This window comes from Pocillopora damicornis, chromosome 1 (genome assembly GCF_964200805.1).
Source record: "Pocillopora damicornis chromosome 1, jaPocDami1.2, whole genome shotgun sequence".
NCBI lineage: Eukaryota > Metazoa > Cnidaria > Anthozoa > Scleractinia > Pocilloporidae > Pocillopora > Pocillopora damicornis.
The window spans coordinates 653,147-680,170 of NC_142670.1; the positions used below are offsets into that span (position 1 = coordinate 653,147).

The following is a 27,024-nucleotide window of genomic DNA, read 5'->3' on the forward strand; positions in this document are numbered from 1 at the left end:
TCGACCATTACGACTAAATATCCATGTATAAGTCACTAATTCATCCTTATTTAACTTATGATCTTGCTGCCTGGGGTCAGGCATGCAAGACTTATCTTAACAAAATTCTATTTCTTCAGAAAAAAACCGTCTTCGTTTGCTGTACTTCGCAGACTGGCACGACCATGCAACTCCTTTATTTCTCGAAGTTAACGTGCTTCCAATAACTTTTCTAGTCCGTGTCAACCTTAATGCACGATATCAATAATGATAAAGCCCTAGCAAACATGTTAAATGTATTTCAGAAAACGTCTGGTATTCACTCATACAATACACGATCGTCTACGTTATCATTTAAGAGTCAGTGACTCCTTGTCTTTAATTTGTGTTATTCATGTACTTATCTTACCCCGTCACGATTAGCTTTCCAGCCATTTTCTTTTTTTGTACAAAGAACAAAGAATACATTTTAAAGAATTGAATAAATTAAATTGAAGACTGAAGTGGCCCGTTTACAGAACCTGTTTCATGTTAAGTTTGGACGTGACGACGAAGTAGCAAGTTGCAATTGAAATATCCGATAAACTTATTTCACGCACTGACTTGTCACGGAGAATTTCGGGGAGTGCTTCTGAAACCACACCTCAAAGCACGCGACAGCTCACAGTTTGACGAAAGTACCGTGAATATTATCTGAACAAATCAGCATCAGAAGCAGGAGAAATGAAAATAGCGATCGAGCTGTTTACACTCCTACATAAATCCTGGGTTTCCTGACATTTCCTCGTGCCTACTGAAAATGTCAGCGTGCCCAAAGCTGTGGTTAAATGCAGACACTCTAATTTTTGAATAGTTCCCTATGCATGTAAAATTTGAGCTGAGATTACTAGATGGTAAGTGTAACTTTGACTAAGTGGGAAGCGCGTAAATCAATTCGCTTTAGCCGAAATAACTACAACTAATAGAATAACTTATATGGTATAAATTATGGCTATAATTTCTGCTTGAGCGTCTTTGCTTCGTGGAAAGTATTTAGTAAATGAACCTATTTTTTTCTCAACGATCCAATAACTGATGGTGATCTTTCCTTTACAGCCGGCAACTCATCTGAAGTCAACCTAAATGGTTGGAGTGGATATTTTTGGAGCCCTAATTTTCCCAACAACTTCCCAACAAACAGAAAATCCACATGGAATATCACGGTACCCAGTGGGAAAATTATCAAACTGATCTTTTTTAACTTCACCCTGGAAGCAGGTGAAAACCATGACTGCGCTGGAGCAGCATCAACGAGTGCCCGTGTTTTTATATCAAACGTTGCTTCCCATGATGGAAACCCTGGTGACTTTAAGATTTGTGGTCAAAAGCTTCCTTCTCCTGTTTACTCAGATGGAAATTTCCTTCAAGTGACATTTGAATCCCGCGACACCGTAAACAAAGGATTCAATGCCTCTTTTGAGGCGATAGATAGAGACACACGTAAGTGTTTTTGATCGTGTATATTGTGATTTTTTTATAAAAAAAATAAAGGTATTCTCTTTGTCTCTCTCTCCAAGCTGGTTTAGTGATGTTCTATCTAAAAAGGTATCCAGTGTGATGCTGTCAATCTGACAGCCCCGATACCTCGTTCATAAGGAGCCTCATGACCAGTGAGTAAGAGAGACAGAGAGACAGAGAGACAGATATAGGGGGAGACAGACAGACAGACAGACAGACAGAGAAGGAGAGACAGGGAGACCGACGGGAAGACAGAAAGACAGACAGAGACAGCGAAAGAGAGAGAAGCTTTGAGCGCACATTTCATTATCGCAAATAAACGAAAGCTTGTTTTACGTGAACTCAGTAATTACAATAGATAAGAGACATTGTCCTCAACCTCATGTAGACTTTTTAAATTTTTTCAGTGTGTCCTACAGATATGATCCTTGATGAAATGTCAGGATCTTTCTCCTCTCCGTTCAATCCAAGAAACTATCCATTCAACCAGACATGTAGCTGGAAGATTATAGGGAAACAAGGATACCGTGTTGAGCTCACATTAGGAGACTATGATCTTGAACGTTGTGGTGGCGCCGCGTGCTTGTGTGATTATATGGAAGTTCAGAATAGCTTCAATGATAAAGCGCCGCCTGGAAAATTGTGTGGCACACCAAGGTTTATTCCTGTCATATTTTATTCACTGCACGAAAGCCTGAGGGTGGTGTTTGTGTCCGATGATACAAACATGGATTATTACGGATTTGAGGCAACTTACAAGCTGTTGAACTACAGTCCTCCAAGTAAGTAGAGAAAACAACGTCATGAGATCTAAGAGTTTGCTGAGAGAAGATGTTTCATGAAATAAATTCACCCATACAAGTAATGATATGGAGCTTACTTAATAAAATTGGAGGTTTCCTCTGTTATCAACTCAGGGTGAATGCGAACATCTCTGATATATTGTGTAAGCGGTGATGTATTGGAAAGCTATGCCAACTTTAATTTATGTCTTAACAATCTTCATATTCTTGAATTAGGGGGTAAGAAAATGTGGTGCTGCGTCGGTGGGGGAGTATAACAAGATAATTTGGTTTCATTAACTGAGTTTATAATGTAAATTGGTCACCGTAACGAGTTTCAAATATTCATATTCTTGCCTTGGGACTACTTCCTTATAAACACCATATTGGAATGTATCAGACTGAAGAGAATAGTTTTGAGCCGTTTTGGTTTGTATAGATTTTGGCCATTGGTCGAATCAACAATTAAAAGAAAAGCATTTTGATTGGTTGTTACTAATTACTTATTGTCCCACACTCACTTGCTCCTTTTTCATTGTTTACAGTTTGTCCCAAGGAGGCAATCCCTCTCTCAGGCAGCGGGAAAATATGCAGTACAAACTACCCAAAGAGTAACTACACTGCGTCTAGAAATTGTACCTGGAACATTACCGCGCCAGCTGACAAAATTGTCAAGTTTACGTTTACTGACTTTGTCTTAAGTGAGTGTTCAGCCAATAATTGTTGGGATTCTTGTTCTTATGTGGAGCTTTATGATGGTGGGTCAACAAGTTCTCCTTTGCTGGGGCGATTTTGCAAGGGGTCGTCTTGGAATGAGACTCAGTTGTCGAGTGGAAACCAAATGTTTGTGATGTTCCATCCTGGAAAAGCAGTTGCTCGTGGATTTGAAGCGAAATATGAATCCCCAACGACCGGTGGTGAGTACCCTCTCAAGTTTATTCTGAATATCGTCTTTTATAATCTTCAAATTTTCCTCTTACGCGAGTTTGGTCTTGATCAGTGATGAAGCGCTGCCTGGAAAACTATGTGGCACACCAAGGTTTATTCCTGTAAAATTTTATTCACCACATGAAAGCTTGAGGGTACTGTTTGTGTCCGATGATGCAAACATGGATTATGACGGATTTGGGGCAACTTACAAGCTGTTGAACCACTGTCCTTGGAGTAAGTAGCATATATATATATGATCGTCAGTCCGTCTTTTCCATGAAACATGCTTATGCAGCATCAAAATAAAAGAATACCAGCAAAAACAGCAAAAAAAAAAAGATTCAACTAAGAATAGAGAACGCCATTTTTCAAGAAAGTGATTTGGGGTTAGGGGAACATGTTTTTAAGAAATCATATGCCTGATTATTAAGGCTGCCTCCATGAAAGAAGAGCTGTTTTATATCGTTAGTATGAAGCAAAAATTTGAGACACACGATTCGCTTTTCCGATGGTTGCCTTGCTAGCTAATCCCATTAAGGAGGGGGGCATTGGGATTTTGGGCACACCAGGGTTTATTCCTGTAAAATTTTGTTCACTCAACGAAAGCTTGAGGGTGCTGTTTGTGTCCAACGATACAATCATGGATTTTGACGGATTTGGGGCAACTTATAAGCTGTTGAACCACAGTCCTCCAAGTAAGTAGCATATATTTATATGATCGTCAGTCCGTCTTTTCCATGAACCATGCTTATGCAGCATGAAAATAAGAGATTAACTGCAAAAGGAGCAAAAAAAAAATTCAACTAAGATAGAATAGAGAACGCCATTTTGTGGTTAAGGGAACATGTTATCCAGAAATCATATGCCTGATCACTAAGGCTACCTCCATAAAACAAAAGCTGTTTTATATTGTTAGTATGAAGCAAAAATTTTTTAAACATACAGGTCGCTTTTCCGATGGTTGCCTTGCTAGCTAATCCCATTAAGGAGAAGGGCATTGGGATATTCGGTTCTGCAGTTTTGACTATTTTTTAGATCGGTTTTTCGTTTTTTTCGGTTTCTACGCCAAAAAAATCGCTTTTTCGGTTTTGGTGTTCATCGCGGTTTCCAGATTTTCCGTTTTTTAGCATTTGGTCTCCGGTTTTCGCGAAAAATACTAACGGGTTTTCGGATTTGATATCTGATGCGGTTTTGATTTTTCCTATTTGACCTATTTGGCAATTACGCGCCTCCACTGCTGACCTGGAATAGCTACTAAACGCAAATGTTATTGAGTGGAATGCTTGACAAACCAATTGAAATATCGCAGGGATCCCTAGGTAGCCTACGTGTAGCCGTACCCTCCCCCTCCCCAAAGGTGACCTGGGGAGGGGAGGGTAAGCTTACACGTAGGGTACCGTTAGGCATAGAACATTGCCAGAGTTTCTTTAACAACGCCACCTCGAAGTTAATGACCAAGTTACAGGCCACATGTGACTGATTGATTTAACATTTCAATGAAATCTCCAAACCTTCAGGTCTTAGTTCGAAAATAGAAATATTAGATGAGGGATTTTCGATGAAACTTTCCAGAGCTATCACTATTTGCGACTGCAAAATTGTAATCCTATTGAGGACTTTTGTGCGGATTTCCCTAATTTAACTGGGGTCCATTACCAGCTGCTATGTCCGGAGAGACCACGCTCGAGGCCCTCGAGAGGGCAGCTGTTAATTTAAGCAGACACTAGAAGATACGAATGCCAAGTCCATGGCATTCATAAATCCTGTAATGAAATAAGTGTAGCTTGCTCTGTATGCTCCACCTGTCACTACTGTATCGGATCGATCAGGATTTTAATAACTGCGGTGTGAAAATGTATCGGTTTTGACAGTTTTGCATGCGGTTTTCGGTTTTGATCGAATTTTTTTTCCGGTTTTTTGGTGTTGGATGATTTTTTCTACGGTTTTGCCGTTTCTAAAAGGCCTCAATGCCTCCCTCATTAAGAATATCTGTTAAGGTGCCTTCTCTTTCAAGTGACATTCGACTAGAACAAAAGTGGAAGGAATGATAACAATGGTTTTTTCTCCTCTCACATATTTCAACGGAAATATTTTTATTCCAGTTTGTCCGAAGGAAGTAATTCCTCTCTCTGGTAGCGGAAAGATAAGCAGCCCGAACCACCCAATGAGTAACTACACCATGTCTACCAATTGTACGTGGAAAATAACAGGATCTGCCAGTCAAAAGATACAGTTTGCCTTCACTGACTTTGCCCTTAGTCCATGTGCTGCCGATTGTAATTCGGATTCTTGCTCCTATGTTGAGCTTTATGATGTTGGCTTGTGCAATTTTGTTAGTCTTTGAAAAAATTTACTCGTGCTTATTTATTGCAAATTGCACTCGAAATCATGTGATTACCTTTACAAACTGTACGAGAAAATCATGTATAATATTCATCAAAAAATAAGAGATAGCTTCTCAGAAGCAAAGCGCGCGCATCAAGTGCAAAAATCATTTATCCAAACGGGGGGTGTCGGTCAAACAACCGCGAACAATGAAAACAATAATATACAATGATATTTTCACATCTTTAAGACGCAAAAAAGTTCAAAGTCCGGATATACAGTTCAAGGAATTGTTCAGTCTGTGTCCCAATCACTTTCGATGAAATGGTATCGTCGTTTGTCAGGTTTAACCATGCTTGTTTTTTTATTTCGGCGTATAGTAGCACGAGCAAAGTGTTAAGCTGGGTCGGCTAGTAATTTTCGATTTCCTTGGTAATTGCCTTCTCTAAACAACACTTTTTCCAAACCGACAACCAAAAAGCAGTGCTTTTTACGGTGTTTTCGTTGTTAGAGCTTTTTTTCAGCTGCTGTTTTCAGCTGCTATGGCGGAAGAAACCCTACTGAGAACGCCGGCCATTCGTTCTGTGCCAAATTTTTTGCGTATCCAAATGTTGCGACATCCAAGGCTCGCATTTGATAGGCTATCTGTGAGCTTCTTTGACTATTGACCAATCAAAATTGCACACACCCTACGGACTCATCCAGTTTTGTTTTCTTTGAAAAATTTTACTCGTGCTTATTTATTCCAAATTGCACTCGAAATCATCTGATTACCTGATTACCAAAATTCTGTAGCCCGTCACCAAATGAATCCAAATGAAAGAGAATCTAGATTGTCATTCATCTGCTACGTGATGTTCAAGCGAATCAAACTGTTGAAACGTTGTGAACTTTACTCGCTGTGTAGTTAAGTTGCCCCACACCATGTGGCAGCGCACAAAGGATTTTGTCTTTTGGGAATTGGTTATATTCACGTCGGAAGATATTCTTGGGTTGATTTTTATCATCTTCGAAGGGAATAATAATAATAATAAATAAGATCTTTTGACAGGGAGCCCACGTCACAAAGTGTGGTTTTCAGTGAGGCCCTGCATAAATCTAACGTAAGGATAACAGAAAATATAAATATGGTTATCAAGAATAGGATAAAGGGGTATAATCAATAGAAGAGACTACATGTTTTTAACAAGACGTCTAAAAACTGAAAAATCGGAAATGTTCCTAATGCCGTCTGGGAGAGCGTTCCAGTCATCTACTGCATGACAAACAAACCGATGCTGACCCCATGTACGCTTTGATTGTGGTTTACAAATGTTGTTATTAAAAAGAGTGTTATAATCATGTATATCTTTAAAATGATTAAAATTAAAATTCCAATCAATTAGTCCATTGAAGGACTTAAAAACCAAAAATAGACGATGAGATCTTCGCCTTTTTTCCAATGTATCCCAACCAAGTAGATCAAGAGCTTCTGTTGCTGATGAATGCTTTGGCATATCTAAAATTAATTTAGCTGCTTTATTCTGGAGTAATTGGATCTTGTTCATCAGAGTGGTGTTGGATTTATCCCCCCAAGTCACATCTGCATAATCAAGGATTGGCAGCACCATGGCTTTTACAAAGAGTTCCCTTGTATTTCTTGGCAGAAGATGTTTTATTCTCTGTAAAACGCCAAGCCTCTGAGACACTTTGGTCTTAATATAATCCACATGATCAGTCCAAGACAGATTCTCATTGATAATTACGCCCAGATACTTGAACGAATTGACTCTGTCTAACTCTTTCTCCTTGATTGTTAATGTGAATTCTTCTAAGGTGTTAAGTTTCCTTGGACCGCCAATGAGCATGAATTTAGACTTCGAGATATTTAGTGTAAGTTTATGCTCGTAGAGCCACTGAGCTAGCCTGTCTAGATCCTGATTCAACATGGTCTGTAGGTCACGGGCTGATTGAGAAGAGCAGTAGATAGCAGTGTCATCAGCGAATAAGGTGACCGTAGTGTTCCGAAGGACCTTGGGTAGATCGTTGATGTAAATGGCAAATAGTAATGGACCGAGAATAGACCCCTGAGGAACACCAACGGAAACCTTCCGCGCAGGAGAAGAGGCTTGACCAATCACAGTCACAATCACAATCACAATCACAGAATTTATATGAGATATTTTCATTTAACCACATTTAAACGTTTTTTAATAACTCTCTTTTTTACATTTGACTTATATAAACTAGGTGTTACAGGGTAATATAGTTGATAACGGAAATTGGCCACCGTAAGGAGTTTCAAAGCTGTCGTTTCTAGGGTTAGCCCTTTATTAGCCCTTCCTTTGGCGAAGGGCTTACACTGGAAACACTTGTAATATGATCGGTCACATTTGTAATATGACCAAACTTGTAATATGATTGGTCAGTTTTGACGTGATGTTGTCAATGATATATATGACTCAATTTCTTTCTCTTCCTTATGCTAGGTCGTTATGTTCGGTTCGGTTGTTGTGTAATTGTTGTCCCAAGTCGTCTGTTGCACAGTGCTGGTAGTTGTAGACATCTTGTACAATGTTCGTTTGAACGCTCCTCTTCGTCCTCTGAATTCCAACGAGACGATTTATCAAAGTAAACTTAGATAATTATGCCGAAAGAGAGTCCGAGCCCGACCTATCTTGTGGAGTATTCATTGATCTTAAAAAAGCCTTCGACATCGTCGATCGCAACAGTTTGCTTGATGAGCTCAATCACTATGGCTTTTGTGGATTAATTAATGATTGGTTCTCCTCGTATCTCAAAAATCGCACGCAAACAGCACAAGTAGGCCATCCTATATTAGATAAAGCTGTCGTTAGATGTGGTGTTCCTCAAGGATCAATTCTTGGACCATCGCTTTGCTTGCTATATGTCAATGATATCCACAGATGCTCGAATAAATTTAGGTTTTTACCTCTTTGCAGACGACACTAACCTATTGTATGCGGACCAAAATCTGAAAGATCTGGAGACAATAGTCAACAATGAGCTACAAAACCTTTATATCTGGTCGACAGCCAACAAACTAACTCTTAACATTAAAAAGTCCAAATTGTAATTTTTCATCCTAACCTAAAGCGACTCGCTTACCAACCAAAACTTTGCATGTTTGATAATGTAAAGAATAAATATGTTCCCCCTCAGTCTAAAGTTTATATAAAATACCTGGGCGTTCTTAATAATCAGAATCTCTCTTGGAAATACCACATTGATTCTATTGTTACAAAATTAGCAGAAATGTTGGGCTGCTTGCAAAGCTACGCCACTCTGTATCTCGACCATTACGACTAAATATCCATGTACAAGTCACTAATTCATCCTTATTTAACCTATGGTCTTACTGCCTGGGGTCAGGCGTGCAAGAGTTATCTGAAAAAATTCTAATTCTTCAGAAAAAAACCGCCTTCGTTTGCTGTACTTCGCAGACTGGCACGACCATGCAACTCCTTTATATCTCGAAGCTAACGTGCTTCCAATAACCTTTCTATTCCGTGTCAACCTTAATGCACGATATCAATAATGATAAAGCCCCAGCAAACATGTTAAATTTATTTCAGAAACCGTCTGATATTCACTCATACAATACACGATCGTCTCCGTCATCATTTAAGAGTCAGTGACTCCTTGTCTTTAATTTGTGTTATTCATGTACTTATCTTACCCCGTCATGATTAGCTTTCCAGCCATTTGCTGGGAAAACTATCACTTTTCTTTTTTTGTACAAAGAACAAAGAATAAATTTTAAAGAATTGAATAAATTAAATTAAAGACCGAAGTGGCTCGTTTACAGAACCTGATTCATGTTACGTTTGGACGTGAAGACGAAGTAGCAAGTTGCAATTGAAATATCCGATGAACTTATTTCACGCACTGACTTGTCACGGAGAATTTCGGGGAGTGCTTCTGCAACCACACCTCAAAGCACGCGACAGCTCACGGTTTGACGAAACTACCGTGAATGTTATCTGAACAAATCAGCAACAGAAGCAGGAGAAATGAAAATGGTGATCGAGCTATTTACACTCCTACATTCATCCTGGGTTTCCTGACATTTTGTCGTGCCCACTGAAAATGTCAGCGTGCCCAAAGCTGTGGTTAAATGCAGATACTCTAGTTTTTAAATAATTTCCTATGCATGTAAATTTGAGCTGAGATGACTAGATGGTAAGTGTAACTTTGATTAAGTGGGAAGCGCGTAAATCAGTTCGTTTTAACCGAAATAACTACAACTAATAGAATAACTTATATGGTATAAATTGTGGCTATAATTTCTGCTTGAGCGTCTTTGCTTCCTGGAAAGTATTTAGTAAATGAACCTATTTTTTCTCAACGATCCAATAACTGATGGTGATCTTTCCTTTACAGCCGGAAACTCATCTGAAGTCAACCTAAATGGTTGGAGTGGATATTTTTGGAGCCCTAATTTTCCCAACAACTTCCCAACAAACAGAAAATCCACATGGAATATCACGGTACCCAGTGGGAAAATTATCAAACTGATCTTTTTGAAGTTCACCCTGGAAGCAGGTGAAAACGATGACTGCGCTGGAGCAGCAGCAGATAGTGCCCGTGTTTTTATATCAAACGTTGGTTCACATGATGGAAAGCCTGGTGACTTTCAGATTTGTGGTCAAAAGCTTCCTCCTCCTGTTTACTCAGATGGAAATTTCCTTCAAGTGACATTTGAATCCCGCCACATCGTAAACAAAGGATTCAATGCCTCTTTTGAGGCGATTGATAGAGACACACGTAAGTGTTTTTGATCGTGTATATTGTGATATTTTTATAAAAGAATTAAAGTTATTCTCTCTGTCTCTCTCTCGAAGCTGGTTGAGTGATGTTCTATCTAAAAGGCATCCAGTGTGATGCTGTCAATCTGACAGCCCCGATACTTCGTTCGTAAGGAGTCTCATGACCAGTGAGTAAGAGAGACAGAGAGACAGACATAGGGGGAGACAGACAGACAGACAGACAGACAGACAGAGACAGGGACACAGACGGGAAGACAGACAGACAGACAGACAGAGACAGCGAAAGAGAGAGAAGCTTTAAGCGCACATTATATTATCGCAAATAAACGAAAGCTTGTTTTACGTGAACTCAGTAATTACAGTAGATAAGAGACATTGTCCTCAACCTCACGTAGACTTTTTTCATTTTTTCAGTGTGTCCTACAGATATGATCCTTGATGAAATGTCAGGTTCTCTCTCCTCTCCGTTCAATCCAAGAAACTATCCATTCAACCAGACATGTAGCTGGAAGATTATAGGGAAACAAGGATACCGTGTTGAGCTCACAATACCAGACTATAATCTTGAACGTTGTGGTGGCGCCGCGTGCTTGTGTGATTATGTGGAAGTTCAGAATAGCTTCAGTGATAAAGCGCTGCCTGGAAAACTATGTGGTACACCAAGGTATATTCCTGTCATATTTTATTCACTGCACGAAAGCCTGAGGGTGGTGTTTGTGTCCGATGATAGAAACATGGATTATGACGGATTTGGGGCAACTTACAAGCTGTTGAACTACAGTCCTCCAAGTAAGTAGAGAAAACAACGTCATGAGATCTAAGAGTTCACTGAGAGAAGATGTTTCATGAAATAAATTCACCCATACAAGTAATGATATGGAGCTTACTTAATAAAATTGGAGGTTTTCTCTGTTATCAACTCAGGGTGAATGCGAACATCTCTGATATATTGTGTAAGTGGTGATGTATTGGGAAGCTATGCCAACTTTAATTTATCTCTTAACAATCTTCATATTCTTGAATTAGGGGGTAAGAAAATGTGGTGCTGCGTCGGTGGGGGAGTATAACAAGATAATTTGGTTTCATCAACTGAGTTTATAATGTAAATTGCTCACCGTAACGAGTTTCAAATATTCATATTCTTGCCTTGGGGCTACTTTTTTTATAAACACCATATTGGAATGTATCAGACTGAAGAGTATAGTTTTGAGCCGTTTTGGTTTGTATAGATTTTGGCCATTGGTCGAATCAACAATTAAAAGAAAAGCATTTTGATTGGTTGTTACTAATTACTTATTGTCCCACACTCACTTGCTCCTTTTTCATTGTTTACAGTTTGTCCCAAGGAGGCAATCCCTCTCTCAGGCAGCGGGAAAATAAGCAGTACAAACTACCCAAAGAGTAACTACACTGCGTTTAGAAGTTGTACCTGGAACATTACCGCGCCAGCTGACAAAATTGTCAAGTTTACGTTTACTGACTTTGTCTTAAGTGAGTGTTCAGCCAATAATTGTTGGGATTCTTGTTCTTATGTGGAGCTTTATGATGGTGGGTCAACAAGTTCTCCTTTGCTGGGGCGATTTTGCCAGGGGTCGTCTTGGAATGAGACTCAGTTGTCGAGTGGAAACCAAATGTTTGTGATGTTCCATCCTGGAAAAGCAGTTGCTCGTGGATTTGAAGCGAAATATGAATCCCCAACGACCGGTGGTGAGTACCCTCTCAAGTTTATTCTGAATATCATCTTTTATAATCTTCAAATTTTCCTCTTACGCGAGTTTGGTCTTGATCAGTGGTGAAGCGCTGCCTGGAAAACTATGTGGCACACCAAGGTTTATTCCTGTAAGATTTTATTCACTACATGAAAGCTTGAGGGTACTGTTTGTGTCCGATGATGCAAACATGGATTATGACGGATTTGGGGCAACTTACAAGCTGTTGAACCACTGTCCTTGGAGTAAGTAGCATATATATATATATATGATCGTCAGTCCGTCTTTTCCATGAAACATGCTTATGCAGCATCAAAATAAAAGAATACCAGCAAAAACAGCAAAAAAAAAAAAGATTCAACTAAGAATAGAGAACGCCATTTTTCAAGAAAGTGATTTGGGGTTAGGGGAACATGTTTCTAAGAAATCATATGCCTGATTATTAAGGCTGCCTCCATGAAAGAAGAGCTGTTTTATATCGTTAGTATGAAGCAAAAATTTGAGACATACGGGTCGCTTTTCCGATGGTTGCCTTGCTAGCTAATCCCATTAAGGAGGGGGGCATTGGGATTTTGGGCACACCAAGGTTTATTCCTGTAAACTTTTATTCACTCAACGAAAGCTTGAGGGTGCTGTTTGTGTCCGACGATACAATCGTGGATTTTGACGGATTTGGGGCAACTTACAAGCTGTTGAACCACAGTCCTCCGAGTAAGCAGCATATATATATGATCGTCAGTCCGTCTTTTCCATGAAACATGCTTATGCAGCATCAAAATAAGAGAATAACTGCAAAAGGAGCAAAAAAAAAAAAGATTCAACTAAGATAGAAAAGTGAAAGCCATTTTTCAAGAAAGTGGTTAAAAGAACATGTTATTAAGAAATCATATGCCTGATGACTAAGGCTACCTCCATAAAAGAAGAGCTGTTTTATATTGTTAGTATGAAGCAAAAATTTTAAACGTACGGGTCGCTTTTCTGATGGTTGCCTTGCTAGCTAATCCCATTAAGGACGGGGGCATTGGGTATTTCGGTTCTACAGTTTGATTTTTTTTTTAGATCGGTTTTTCAGTTTTTTCGGTTTCTACGCCAAAAACTTCGCTTTTTCGGTTTTGGTATTCATCGCGATTTGCAGATTTTCCGTTTTTTAGCATTTGGTTTTCGGTTTTCGCGAGAAATACTAACGGGTTTTCGGATTTGCTATGTGATGCGGTTTTGATTTTTCCTATTTGACCTATTTGGCAATTACGCGCCTCCGCTGCTGATCTCGAATAGCTGCTAAACGCAAATGTTATCGAGTGGAATGCTTGACAAACCAATTGAGATATCGCAGGGATCCCTAGGTAGCCTGTGTGTAGCCGTACCCTCCCCCTCCCCCAAAGTGAGCTGGGGAGGGGAGGGTAAGCCTACACGTAGGGTACCGTTAGGCACAGAACATTGCCAGAGTTTCTTTATCGACGCCACCTCGAAGTTGGTGACCAAGTTACAGGCCACATGTGACTGATTGATTTAACATTTCAATGGAATCTCCAAACTTTCAGGTCTTAGTTCGAAAATAGAAATATTAGATGAGGGATTTTCGATGAAACTTTCCAGAGCTATCAGTATTTGCGACTGCAAAATTGCAATCCTATTGAGGACTTTTGTGCGGATTTCCTTAATTTAACTGGGGTCCATTACCAGCTGCTGTGTCCGCAGAGACCACGCTCGAGGCCCTCGAGAGAGCATCTTTTAATTTAAGCAGATACTAGAAGATACGAATGGCATTCTTAAATCCTGTAATGAAATTAGTGTAGCTTACTCTGTATGCTCCACCTGTCACCACTGTTTCGGATCGATCAGGGTTTTAATAACTGCGATTTGAAAATGTATCAGTTTTGACAGTTTTGCATGCGGTTTTCGGTTTTGATCGAATTTTTTTTCCGGTTTTTTGGTGTTGGATGATTTTCTCTACGGTTTTGCGGTTTCTAAAAGGCCTCAATGCCACCCTCATTAAGAATATCTGTTAAGGTGCCTTCCCTTTCAAGTGACATTCGACCGGAACAAAAGAGGAAGGAATGATAGCAATGGTTTTTTCTCCTCTCAGATATTTCAACGGAAATATTTTTATTCCAGTTTGTCCAAGGGAGGTAATTCCTCTCTCTGATAGCGGAAAGATAAGCAGCCTGAACTACCCAATGAGTTACTACACCATGTATACCAATTGTACGTGGAAAATAACAGGATCTGCCAGTCAAAAGATAAAGTTTGCCTTCACTGACTTTGCCCTTAGTCCACGTGCAGCCGATTGTAATTCGGATTCTTGCTCCTATGTTGAGCTTTACGATGGTGGCTCAACAAGTTCTCCTTTTCTAGCGCGATTTTGTGATGGGTCGATCCTGAATGAGACATTGTCTAAGGGACACAAAATGTTCGTGAGGTTTCATTCGGGAAAAACAGCTGATCGCGGATTTGAGGCAGAATATCATGTGTCTTACGATGGACAAAAAGGAAAGAAATTAGAAAAATAGCCCTTAACACTGCACATTATGAATGATTTTTCAGCTCGATTAAATCTATGAGCACAAAGCTAGACTACTTGTAGAGCGACTGCGTGTGAATGTGTGTGTGTGGTTTTTTTTTTTTTTACTGTTACGGTCTTACGAAAGAAACGAAAGAAGAAGTGTTGCAAACTCGAATAGGAAGTTTAGATGGGAAAGGACCGGGTCGAATCCTGTTCCTTATCGTTTTAATCTCCTCTTGATCGACATTTATTTTTTCTGGATCCCACAATCTGTCAGTTTTGACCTTGCGTCTTCCATGGATAAAGCTACAAGTGTGTATGTCCTTCTTTCCTAACTGAAGACAGCAAATTTTACCCGAAATGGCGATAAATGATGCTTCATTTTAAGAAATCATCCCTGAAAAGATAACAACGTAAAGAAAATCAATTCTGCTATTTATAGTAAATGCCTTTAATTTTACTGTTTAAGGTAAGAAGTATTGCCAAAGGAAACCGGATCTTGTCGCGGCCATTTACGGAGGCGACGAAGTAATCCGCGGAGTCAACGAAACCATCATGATGAACGCATCATTATCATACGACCCTGATGTCGGACAAGGCAACCACTCAGGAATGAGCTTTACCTGGTATTATGGTGAGATCAATTGTAACCTCTCCGGACAGGGTTGTAAAACAAAAGATGTCTTCACAGGAGTAAACAAGTCAACGATCCACTATTCTAGGAACGCCTTTGGTGTACAAATGATCTTAAATACTTCAGCCATGTCTCCAAACAAGACATACATAGTGAAACTGGTCGTGACCAAGGACTGTCGCAACGCAAGCGCTTATCAAATCATCCATATGAAGAATTTTAACCCCTTTCAAATATCCCAAAGGTACGAGTCTTTTCTCTTTGGTTGTTTTAATTTTTCCTTTTTTGTTGCCCTTTTTTCAGATTAAAGGTGGAAATTGAACCTTAATTGTCTCTGCAAGACCTTAAGTTCTCATCGGATCACTAAAGGAAAATTTGCATAATTTCAGCCTCTCTGTCTCTGTCAAAAGATACGTCCGAAGTCGTTTATGGTTCACTTCCGCGCTCAGCTACTCAGCAGGGGACGTGCCTGTCTCACAAATTACAAAGTAACAATCATTTATGATCTTTGTTTTTCAATGTTCTTATATTTTCAGTTTCCTTATAAACCACGAACTCAAGGTCGTCAGTCCGTCAGTTAAGCTCAGTGTCCAGGCAGAATGCCAGGGATCACAGTGCTCTGAAATATCCTCCTATGAATGGATTCTCTACAAGCTCTACAGGTCCAATTCGTCAGTTGTATGGAGGAAGCAGGATTTACAGCCTATCACTGATACGCCGCTCGGTTCAAGCTACATAGTAATCAAGGAAGGATCCCTTACTGGTGGAGAGAACTACCGCTTGAAACTATTCGCGACAAGTAGAGACGGTTTACAAGGGATGAGTGCTTACTACTTCACCACCGCGTTACCCCCTACAGGGGGGATATGTGGGATAAATCCGTCAAGCGGCATCTCACTAAAAACCGATTTCAACCTGACTTGTATTGACTGGAAAAGTGATCAGAATCCTCTGTCCTACAAATTTCATTATCAACTAGAGAATGGTGCGCGCAGCATTCTATATCATGGCTTGAACAACAGTGTTATCTCTTGGCTACCGTCCGGCGACATTTTAACAGACTATTCTATAAAGCTCATCCTTACAGTGACTGATAAAGTCGGTGCGTCTGCCCCTGCCGTTTACCTACTGGTCAAGGTAGGCTGTTAATTTCTGATAGCGTAGTTTTCAATTGACAGCCAATCATACCAAAGGTCTGCGTGATTATTACCAGTGAAGACCTAAAGTAAAAACAGGCAAACTACCAGTAGCGCAGGAAAACACAGGCGACCAAGTTTTTCGTTTGGCATCTGATCGGTTTAGAGCCAAGTTGTTCTTGGTCAAATTAGGCATACTAGCATCAGGGCATTTTATCAATCTTCTTTCCAAAACCCGTTTAATTTGACTCAAATTATCAAATAATAACCATATAAGAGGACTGAAGTTGGTCTTTGATTTTCTTAGGTTAAGCCTCCACAGTCTTTGAGAATAAAAAACGTCTCTGGCATTCTCACAGCAAATGACAGCTCATTTAATGAAGCCATTAACAATAGAGACTTGGGTAAAGCTGCACAAATAGCAAACTCTGCTCTCCAAATTATTTCATCTGATACTAAAATGGATTCACAAGATAAAGCTAGGGTAAGCAAAGCTTACAATACTACACAATTTACATATAAGTTGTAGTTAGTTACTACTGCTCATTACACTGGCTAGCAAATATGACAACAGTAAAGCTCCTCCACTCCTGTTTGTTCCGGGCCATCCCAGTGATGATTCCCCATGTGTGATTTAAATATATCAACACATCTGTCACACATTGTAGATTCAGTTTATAACTCAAGACACTGAAACGTACAAATCTTCTTGTGCTTGTAGATTCAAGATTTAGTCATCAAGAGGATTGTCTCGCTGAAAGTGAAAAGCATCTCAGCGCTGCTCCAAAGCTCCTCTGTGATTTTTTCTGCTCTACGGGTGGCGGAGAAAGTGTCTCACAAGTCACTGGTGAGTTAATTGTTATGAGCAGCTCATAATGCATTTGGAAACAGTGAGCTGTCTTCAGTAGTTTCATGTTCAATTCCCTGAAGGATATGTTCAAGGTTTCGTTCGTAAAAATAATAGCGTCTAAATGACACTTTCGAATTCTGGTGCTGGTTTTAACTCTGTATAGTCAGTTCAACTCTGGTCTGATTGAATAGAATCAATTTGGTGATAGGGTAACTTTTACCTCGATAGCATACAACCAAAACGCAAAGGTGACAGTGCATTACATCCCCAATTATGGCGAGGCGTAATTCCTCATTCGACCTCAAAGCCTTACGGGGACTTGCATTATAACTGTCGAAAAGAGGCGATAATCGATCGAAAGTCCCTCTTCATCGTGGAAAAAAGGATAAAATGGCCATTTATGGAATTAATTGTTGTTTTAGTGTTTCTTTAAGAAAAAACGCTGTTTATTTGTTGAATTCATATGTGTAGTGTAAGGGTGCAAAACCAACTGAACAATCGGCACATCCTGTAGTGGTAAAAAAATAATCGAATATAAACGTTTTGTCGCACTTATAATTAACACTTAACAGGAATCATCCCTGACTGCTATTCGCTCGATGACCTCACTTCTCTGGAGGACTTCCTATTCTAAAAACGTAGCTGAAATTCCTCTGGTACCTCAATCTGCACACAACTTAGCTTTGTGTCTTGAAAACGTGGCAAAAGCAGGAGCAGTGAGTGCGTCAAGTCATGAAAGTTTAAATATCCAGGAACAGGTATCAATCAGATAGGTTTTCAAAACTATAAGACGTATTTATGTCAGCTTATGACGTTTAGTCTACGTTAGCTATGCAAGCGAGTGAAAACACATTTCAAAAGGTTTTCATTGAGAGATGAACTCACTGTACATCTGGCCATGCCTTCCTGTCGTGTATCAATCATCGGTTAACACAATAAAAAGTTTGGCTTGTGAAAGGATTATTTTGAAATTGTGCAACAAAGTTGTAATCAATGTTGGCCAACCACAATGATTGTAATCAGGAGAATTTGCTACCAGAAAGAATTCTTATAATTGTTTTTAAATGATACTATACATTTGATTACGGTTGTTTGGGAGCGATAACGAAAATCTCCCAAATGCGACTAAAAATGCCCCTAAAACTGCAACTAATTGCGACTAAATGCGGCTAAAATTGCGACTAAAACTACGACAACACACACGCGAGAAATCGCAAGCGTAACTTGCTTACGACTGCTTAACGTTAAATGTCTCAGCGCGCACGCGCTAATTGCACGACACGCCAGTCCGGTACTTTCTTCTTAACAACGGTATAAATGTCTTTCTCAGCAATGCCGATGGCATAAGAGGACTTATCGTCCTTTAGATATAGCAATCAAAGACGTAAGGTCTAATGCAGTGATGACTTAGCGTTCGCTCTAGAGCATGGACGTCTTTACTGGAAGCATTTCATCACCTATAATATATTTGTTTTAGATTTGATTAAGTTGCTTTTGTTCTTTGATATTTCGTACAGGGTAAATCATTGGTAAATACTTCTATGAAGGTCCTTGGTGAAGTTTCGGCCGCAGTGCTGGCTCTAAAAGTGCCGGATGAAAATATGACATCGATCACAACGAGAGAACTGTCCATGACATTAGTGCGACACACCCCTGAGAGACTTGCAGGGTTGGAGATAAAAGGAGGAAATGGTCGGTTCATTTTCCCGCCGAACAGAACAGAACTAGTTCCCAAAAATAACGGAACACGTTTCGTTGATATTCAGGTAAGAGCACATTGTGCAATATTCTGGATCTCGCTCGCAAGAAGCCTTTTACCAATCTTGTTAACACCAAGTTGATCTTACATGAATGAGTATGAACTCGTTTAAATTTTCACTAGGATTCGCATAGAGCTTCCCTTTTCTAAGTCATACACGATTTTTTTCACAACTGATTTGAGGACTTTGGTGACTGTCATTACATGAATTAAACAACCGCTGTACTTGATAACTCAATACTATTCTGTCAACAAGAATGACTTGATGTATTCCAACCGATTGTAGATGGTGTCTATTTCGTTCAACCCATACACTTGGCACAGTACAAAAGAGCGAGTCAACTCTGATGTTCTAGTCCTGAACTTGAAAAACGACAACAGCGAAATGTTGGAAGTATCAAGTCTAGACGAAGAAATTGTCATTGTTGTGCCGTTAAAACCACAAACACCTTCCAAGGAGAAGTCATGGTATTTTATAAAGAAAGATGAGCTACGTTTCCACGAGATAAATGTCACGCACAAAAATACCCTACTGATACTGGAAATTTTACCGCAAGATCCAACTGTACATCTCCTTGTTTACATGCGCTTTGGTCAGCGGCCAACGACCCAAGAATATGACCTCAATGCTACTATCTCCCATAGCGGTAATTGCGTGTGGAAGCGAACTGCGCAAGGCAAAAAAGAAGGAGAAACGGAGTGCTCTTTGAATCCACTTACACCGATAGAAGCTTTAGCTAAACGTCCGGGAAAGTACTATCTTGGTTTCCTTAGCGTCGTAGTCAAAGACACCCCACTCAGTAGCGCAGTTTATGACTCCAAAACATATCAGAACTACACTCTTAAGGTGACTTTAGGAAGCTGTGTGTTCTGGTCGGATAAGCATGAGATGTGGATAACAACTGGCTGTCGGGTGGGTGTTTAGTTATTTGAATCATTGGTTAAATCTGTTTGAAAGTTTACAATAATATATACACAATTCAGAGACTTCATGGATCCGTGTGTAATCTTGGACAAATATATGTGTTGATGATAATATGATGATGTTCGTTTCATTGGAAAAATGGCGATGACAACTACCTTTAACTCAAATAGTTATTCTTTATAGTAAAATGCAGTAAACTTGATTACCATTTCTGGTGCCAACAGTATGATCAGAAAGATTTGAGAACCAAAGCATTCTGTTCTTGTGAATATTTGCAGGTTTTAGCTGCAACAGATGGTTTTATAAACTGCAGTTGTAACCATCTGACAGTATTTGGAGGAAGTCTCTTAATTAAACCGAATCCTATCGACTTTGACAAGGTTCAAGTGGAGTTTAATAGATTACCAGAGACTGGAAATATTGCAGTTATTGTGACGTTACCTACGATCGTCCTCTGTTATACGATCGCACTCATTATTGTCAGGAAAACTGACAAACGGGACGGAAGAGATGTGAGTATGAAAACAAGGTTTTTTTCGCATCGGTTCATTGAGTGAGTTCTCCATTTAGAAAAATACATATAGATTTGTTTGAGGTCACATACAGTTTAAAATATTCTTCAAAAACTATCGTACATTTGGGAAGTAGCTGACGAGTGAGAAAAGAGCATTTGGCGAGTAGTGGCTTGTAGTTCCTGCCCATTATACTGGCTGTAACATAGGGAAGCAACGAAGGTCCTACATTCCCGTCTCCTCCGGTTCAGCTTAATAATGGTGCCTCACATGCGGTTTCAGGCTTTCAGCTCTTTTGCACCGTAAGGCGTCGTGTGTTTTAGACTGCATGAGATCCTCCATGCCCGCCAAGGCCTGAAACCTGTTATACAATACAATACAATATTTATTTGCCATATACGACATTTACAGACGGAAAAAAAAATGAAGAAAATTGATGACAGAAAATAAATGGCGAGAAAACCTGAAAGAAACCACGAGGCTTATAACAAGTCAGGCTTTCTCACTTACAATAACTAATCTTATATTAGAATTACAATATGGACTTATGGTAATTAACTTTGACCGCGCACACGTACACACACACACACGCACACACATATTAAGTAAGTTAGTTAAGAATTACTGCCTTACAGAAGTTAATACCTAGAGAGAAGAAATTCCTTAAGCTTTCTTTTAAAAGAAGCGGAGGAGGGAGAACTAGTTATGTCAGAATTCAGCGAATTATAAAAGTTTGGACCTTGAAAGTAAATTGAAAACTTCCTGGTGTTCGTTCTGCACAGTGGCAAACGAAAGGACTGAGCATTCCTAGTATTATAATTGTGGATTTGACTATTCAGTAAAAAAAAGTTATTGAATTTGGAAGGGAGTGTAGAGTTCTCGAATGAAGACATAAAAGTACCTAATTGAAACGAATGGATATCATGAAATTTTAAGAGTTTAAGTTCCTTAAAAATAGGGCCAGTATGGACAATGTATGTAGAATTGCTTACAATTCTTAACGCGCGTTTCTGTAAGGTTACAATTCTTTGAAGGTTTGACTTATAGGTACCAGCCCAAGCTAAATTGCAATAATACAAATATGGAAAGATCATAGAATTGTATAAAGTACGAAGGGAGTGAGTAGAGAGAAAAAACCTAGATTCATGAATAATACCTATAGATTTGGATAATTTATTTGCTGTTAAGGATATATGCGATTTCCAGGTCAAATTGTCATCTAATATAACACCCGAAAACATGGTCTCAGAAACACGAAGAATAGGCTGCTCATTTATGAAAACTTGAAATTCAAAGGATTGCTGTTCTTCAGTTGCAGCACAAATATATTATTCACTTTGGAATCTTGGAGTTTCCCAGCATTCTGAAGCTCTCCTTATCTTATAGTAAATGGTTTTAACCCGAGGGTAACATGCAATAGTGTAGTTTGATCGTCTGGGTGAGTGTAGCCCTGACAAGGACTGTTGTCGGTAATGGCGACTGACGTTTCGACAACCCTGAGCGGAAGTCATCATCAGAGTAAAGTGAAAGGTTGTTGTCAGTCGAATGTACTTAGTCCGGTTTGTATAAACTGATTGGTCAGTTTTGCCGTGATGTTATTGGCTGACACGCCTCCTACATCGGTGAGACCGGCAGAAGCCTCACAACTAGACTGACTGAACACAAACGAGCGACAAGAAAGGCGATGTCAACAATTACATTGCTGAACATCACCGACTTACGAACCACACCATTTACTGGGACTCTGCTCAATGCCTAACCTACAGCACCAACTACTTTCAACGACTGACCCTGGAAAGTTGGTTTACTAACTTGGAACAGACTCCCCTCAACAGGTGTCAACCACTACCGGCACCATACAAACGACTCATTCACGACATTAACATTACAAACGAACCGAACAGAACGACCTAACTTCACTAATGGATCGAAACCGACCAATCACGACTGACCTACGCCACTTGAGTCTTACCGCCAATAATATCACGCCAAACTGACCAATAAGTTTATAAAAACCGGACTAAGTACATTCGACTGACAACAACCCTTCACTTTGCTCTGATGATGACTTCCGCTCAGGTTGTGGAGACGTCAGTCACCATTACCGACAACAGTCCTTCTCAGGACTACACTCACCCGGACGATCAAACTACACTACTACATCTCCTAATCTTATTTGTATCTTATCGTCCCCCACCCCCCCTCCACAAAAAAGGAAAAAAAAAGCGGATCAGCTAGTGATTAATAACGTGAAAGATATCTCTAACAGGCCTTTTTCCTTTTTATTAAGCTTGGTCTTCCAACACAACTTCCAGCCCCACCAAACTGTACATACGAGTACGAAATAGTGATCACTACAGGGGTCTGGAAGAACTCTGGCACAACTGCTCAAGTTTCCATGGAGATTTATGGTTCTGATGGAAGTAGTGGCATTCTTCGGCTTTGCCAGGGAGAGCTTGGTGCAGATGATATGTTATTCTCTCGAGGTAATTCAGACCTCTTTGTACTTAATGTTAACAACTCACTTGGTGCAATACAAGAAGTGCGGATTGGTCATGATAACTCTGGTGACAGTCCCTCCTGGTTTTTAGAGGAAATTTTTATCCGTGACGTACAATCTGATCAGTCGTGGAAATTCATAGTCGGTCAGTGGTTCGCTCTTGAGCGCAGAGATGGGCGTATTGAGCGAATATTTGACTCAACTGCAACTCAACTAGATTTCAGCAGCGAGGTTGCAAGACTATGGCGGAGAGGCCTCGCACAGTCGCATCTTTGGATTTCAGTTGCAGCCAAGCCAATAAGAAGCCGCTTTACAAGAGTACAGCGGGTTTCTTGCTGCTTTTCATTGCTACTGGCATCTATGTTAGCTAACGCGATGTTCTATAAGCTAGATGGCAAATATGAACAGCCTATCCAAGTTGGACCGTTGAAATTCTCGTGGAGACAAGTTGTTACTGGTATTAAAAGTGCGCTTATTGTGGCACCCATAAACATACTCTTAGTGTTCTTGTTTCAAAAAGGAGCCGAAAGGTCCAGAAGTAACGATAACCATTGTTTTAAAGCTGCTGTAATCCATTGTATCGCCTGGTTCGGGTTATTTTTTTCTTGTTGTGTTTCTGCCACATTTACAGTCTTCTACAGCTTGATTTGGGAAAAGACTGTTAGCGAGCAGTGGCTTTTCTCAGTGTTCGTCTCACTTGCGCAGGATGTGACCTTAACGGAACCAGTAAAATTGTTCTTTACAGCTTTGATCCTCGCAGCCATTTTCAAAATAAAGGCTAAAAGATCAGAGGTACTAGAATGCGAAAATTCTAATCAAGGTAAAAGTAGCAGCTCGAAAGAAAGATTTTGGAAGCTGAAATTGTCAGATGTGGAAAAGATGAGAAGAAGCCAAGCCAAGAAAGAGAACCTGTCACGTTATTTCGCAGAGTTGGGTATCTACTTGGTCTTCGTTTTCTTGCTGATGGTAGTGTGCTATGGAAACAAAAATGACCATCGGTACCTGATGACAAAATCAATCCGAGATGGCTTGCCAAACTTTAGTAATGTGAGTAAAGTTTGCTTGGCTATGAACTTATTTAAAAAGGAATTTACTCTAAAGTTGTGCTCAGGATTAACTTCTCTTGCAGAATTCTCTGAATTGGATTCTTAAGACTAAAAAAATGGTAGAAGATTAAACTTTTCTGGCTCAAGAAGGGAAGTATGTTGCGTATCGTTTTTCACGAACAGGCAAAACTATATTTTGCATTCTTAACAAAATATTGTCCGCACATACGTGCCAAAAGGCGACCAATTCACGAAAACGATGTAGGGCGCACGTGTATAAACATTCGTTTACCACGTGCTGATTAATCTCAATTCACACGAGTACCTCTTTCTTTCGATTGTCTATCCATACTGATACAGTCACAAAGTTCAATTGACTTTTTGATTTTGAATCAATTTAGGTGGCAGACGACAAGATGTACTGGAGCTGGTTGCAAGATAATTTTATTCCTGGAGTGTTTTCTGGCAGATGGTACAACGGTCAAGAGGAGAAACAAACAACGTACATTGGAAATAAACATTCTCTTCTTGTTGGAATGCCTCGAATAAGGCAACTCAGAGTGAAATCGAGTAAGTCTTTTCCTATTCTGTACTTTTAATAACAAGGCAAATTAAATATCTATCGAGGGTTACACACCATTTTACCCAATACATGTATTGCTAACACTGTGTGAGGTGAATGAACAAATGGGATAAGTTTATATGGTAACTGTGGTGCTGCGTCGGTGGGAGAGTATAACAGGGTAATTTAGTATTATCAAGTGAGTTGTTAACGTTAATTGGCCACCGTAGAGAGTTTGAAAGCTGACGTTTTGAATGTTAGCCTTTCGTTAGTGAAATAAGCGAGGGGCTAACGCTCGAAATGTCAGCTTTGAAACTATTTACTATTAGAGATGCTTCGGCAAACACGAAGACTTATCTCAACAGAGAGCTACCTGTATCCAAACTTTAAAGTTAATTTTTTCAGTCTCGTCAACTTTGTATGGAGAAAAGGCAGAGCACAAGTGAAAAAAATATCTCGGAACCAGACCACTTAAATAATTGTTGTTTAAATGGTTTCGTTGTTGATTGTCCAGGATTCCTATGTCAGGAAGGAAATACTTTCCCTTAATCAAAATCGGGAGTGAAATCCCACGCCGGCGAAAGTCATGGGGAACGGCCCAAAAGAGGCGACCATACTTAAAAAAAGATGGTACGTTAAGGCAAACGTTAGTGTGAAATTTTCTCCTTTGCGCTTTCCAAACGTTTTGTTGCGCACAACAGAAGTGGGCATGTCTCCGTTTTTGATAACGAATTGCGGCTTACCAGCACATACAATGAATCTCAAAATAACCTTCTGGTACTATCCATTTTTGTCAAAATTGCAGCTTCGTGTACCATTGCAATGTTTAAAGAATGCTACAAAGGGTATTCTAACACAGACGAAGACAAGACCGCCTGCTTTAAGCCGGGATGGAAGCCTGTTGATAACTCCACGAGTAACGACGAATTGCCACGACTTTGCCCGAAGCCATGGCGATATCAAAGTGCGAAGGAAACCGACACCGTAGCAAAGTGGGGACAGTTGTCATTTTATCATGGAGAAGGATTTATAGCAGATCTTGGGAACGACAACCAAACAGGACATCGCATAATAACAAATTTAAGAAAAAGTTGTTGGCTAGACAAGCAAACGAGAGTTGTCGTCGCAGAGTTTTCCTCGTTTAATCCCTCAGTGAATATTTTAGGTGTTGCCACATACTTCTACGAAGTTGAGGCGTCGGGATTCAAAGTCGCCTCGACACAAATTGATGTCATTTCTCGTGATTCTTCGGATACAGCTTCACTTCAGTTTTACTCGATCTGCCTTTTTCTATTTATTTTACTCGTTATTCTGCATTTTGGAAGAGAGATCTTCAGAATTTATAGTCATCGCTCTCGTTATTTCCAGTCCGTGTGGCATTGGGTGGAGATGCTCCAAGTTGTTTTTTCTGTGTTAGCCGTTGTAATTTACCTTATACGACAACGTAGAGTAAATACAGCGACGGGAAAGTTGCAAGAAAACATTGACGCAAACATCAGTTTTCAAGAAGCTATAATTTGGCAGGAAGCAGACAATGCTGCACTTGGAGTCCTAATTTTTATCGTCACTGTAAAGCTCTTGAGAATCATTCGGTTGAATAGTCAAGTTGTTGTATTCTCCAAAGCATTGAAGATATCAGCGCGATCCTTGTCATCGTTTAGCATTGTTCTATTGACTTTCTTTATTGCATTTCTGCACTTCGGTGTTTTGATGTTTGGCACTGGATTTGAGCGCTATTCTTCTGTGCTGAAGGCAACTTATTTCCAACTCGAGCTAACTCTAGGGCGAGTGAAAGCTAGACCAATCAATGAACTGTCCGAGACTCACAACATATACGCCAAAATCTTCTCCTTCTTAATTCTTTCAACCCTTACTATTGTCTGCATGAATTTTTTCATCGGTATGATAAACGATGCACTTCTGGAAGCAAAGAACACCGCTGGCCAAAGTGTATTGCACGAACTTGTTAATAAAGATCCTTGCATAAGCTCAAAGGACAGAAAAGCATTTTTCGATGTGATCAGTCACAAGCTGCGACAGTCGAAGGCCTCACGAACGCTAGACGAGATGGAGAAAAAAAGCACTTTAAATGTTAGCCTTGATTTCGAGAAAAGTTCAAAAATGAACTTTGATATCAAGGTTAGCGAGATGTGGGTTTTAAGGGAAATAAAAGCAGACAAAACACCAAGCAACGTGGAGAGAAAATCATTCTTTGAAAAGACAAGCAGAATGTTAAAAGCGATAAGAAGTATCAACTATAACGAACAAAGCAAGGGCAAAGGTAGAAAGAACGTAAGATTTCAGGAGGATGTCGTTGACTCTTTTCTTCGGAAATTGGATAAAAAGAAGAATGACTTGTTTCAACATCTAGATAGAGTTATTACAGGGTTTTCAGAGGAGGAAGATGACATTTATCATTTGCTGAGCTACGTTAAAGGCTCACTCGGACCACGATGAAAAAGGAAAAAAGATAATTAAGATAAAATGAACAAATGATTTGCCAGGCAGAGGCATAAAATTAAAAAATATAGCAGTTGGCGACCATGAGCAAATGGATGGAGTTCCATTCAGGTAGTACTCTAAGGAACTGTTTCTTTAAAATTTCG

At 39.7% G+C, this 27,024-nt stretch overlaps 1 protein-coding gene across 1 annotated transcript; it reads left to right on the plus strand.

Annotated features, from left to right (window-relative positions):
• The first annotated feature begins 1,889 nt into the window (after positions 1 to 1,889).
• LOC113669451 (polycystin-1-like protein 2) lies at positions 1,890 to 27,018 on the plus strand. The gene is made up of 16 exons (XM_089206816.1): positions 1,890 to 2,258; positions 2,804 to 3,175; positions 9,897 to 10,280; positions 10,697 to 11,071; positions 11,618 to 11,989; positions 14,964 to 15,372; positions 15,665 to 16,265; positions 16,572 to 16,748; positions 16,986 to 17,111; positions 17,687 to 17,872; positions 18,632 to 18,880; positions 19,160 to 19,786; positions 20,077 to 20,310; positions 22,601 to 23,857; positions 24,258 to 24,426; positions 25,224 to 27,018. Exons 1-16 carry the CDS (start codon positions 1,898 to 1,900, stop codon positions 26,873 to 26,875), a joined length of 7,551 nt encoding a protein of 2,516 aa, XP_089062942.1. The 5' UTR covers positions 1,890 to 1,897; the 3' UTR covers positions 26,876 to 27,018.
• Positions 27,019 to 27,024: the final 6 nt, after the last annotated feature.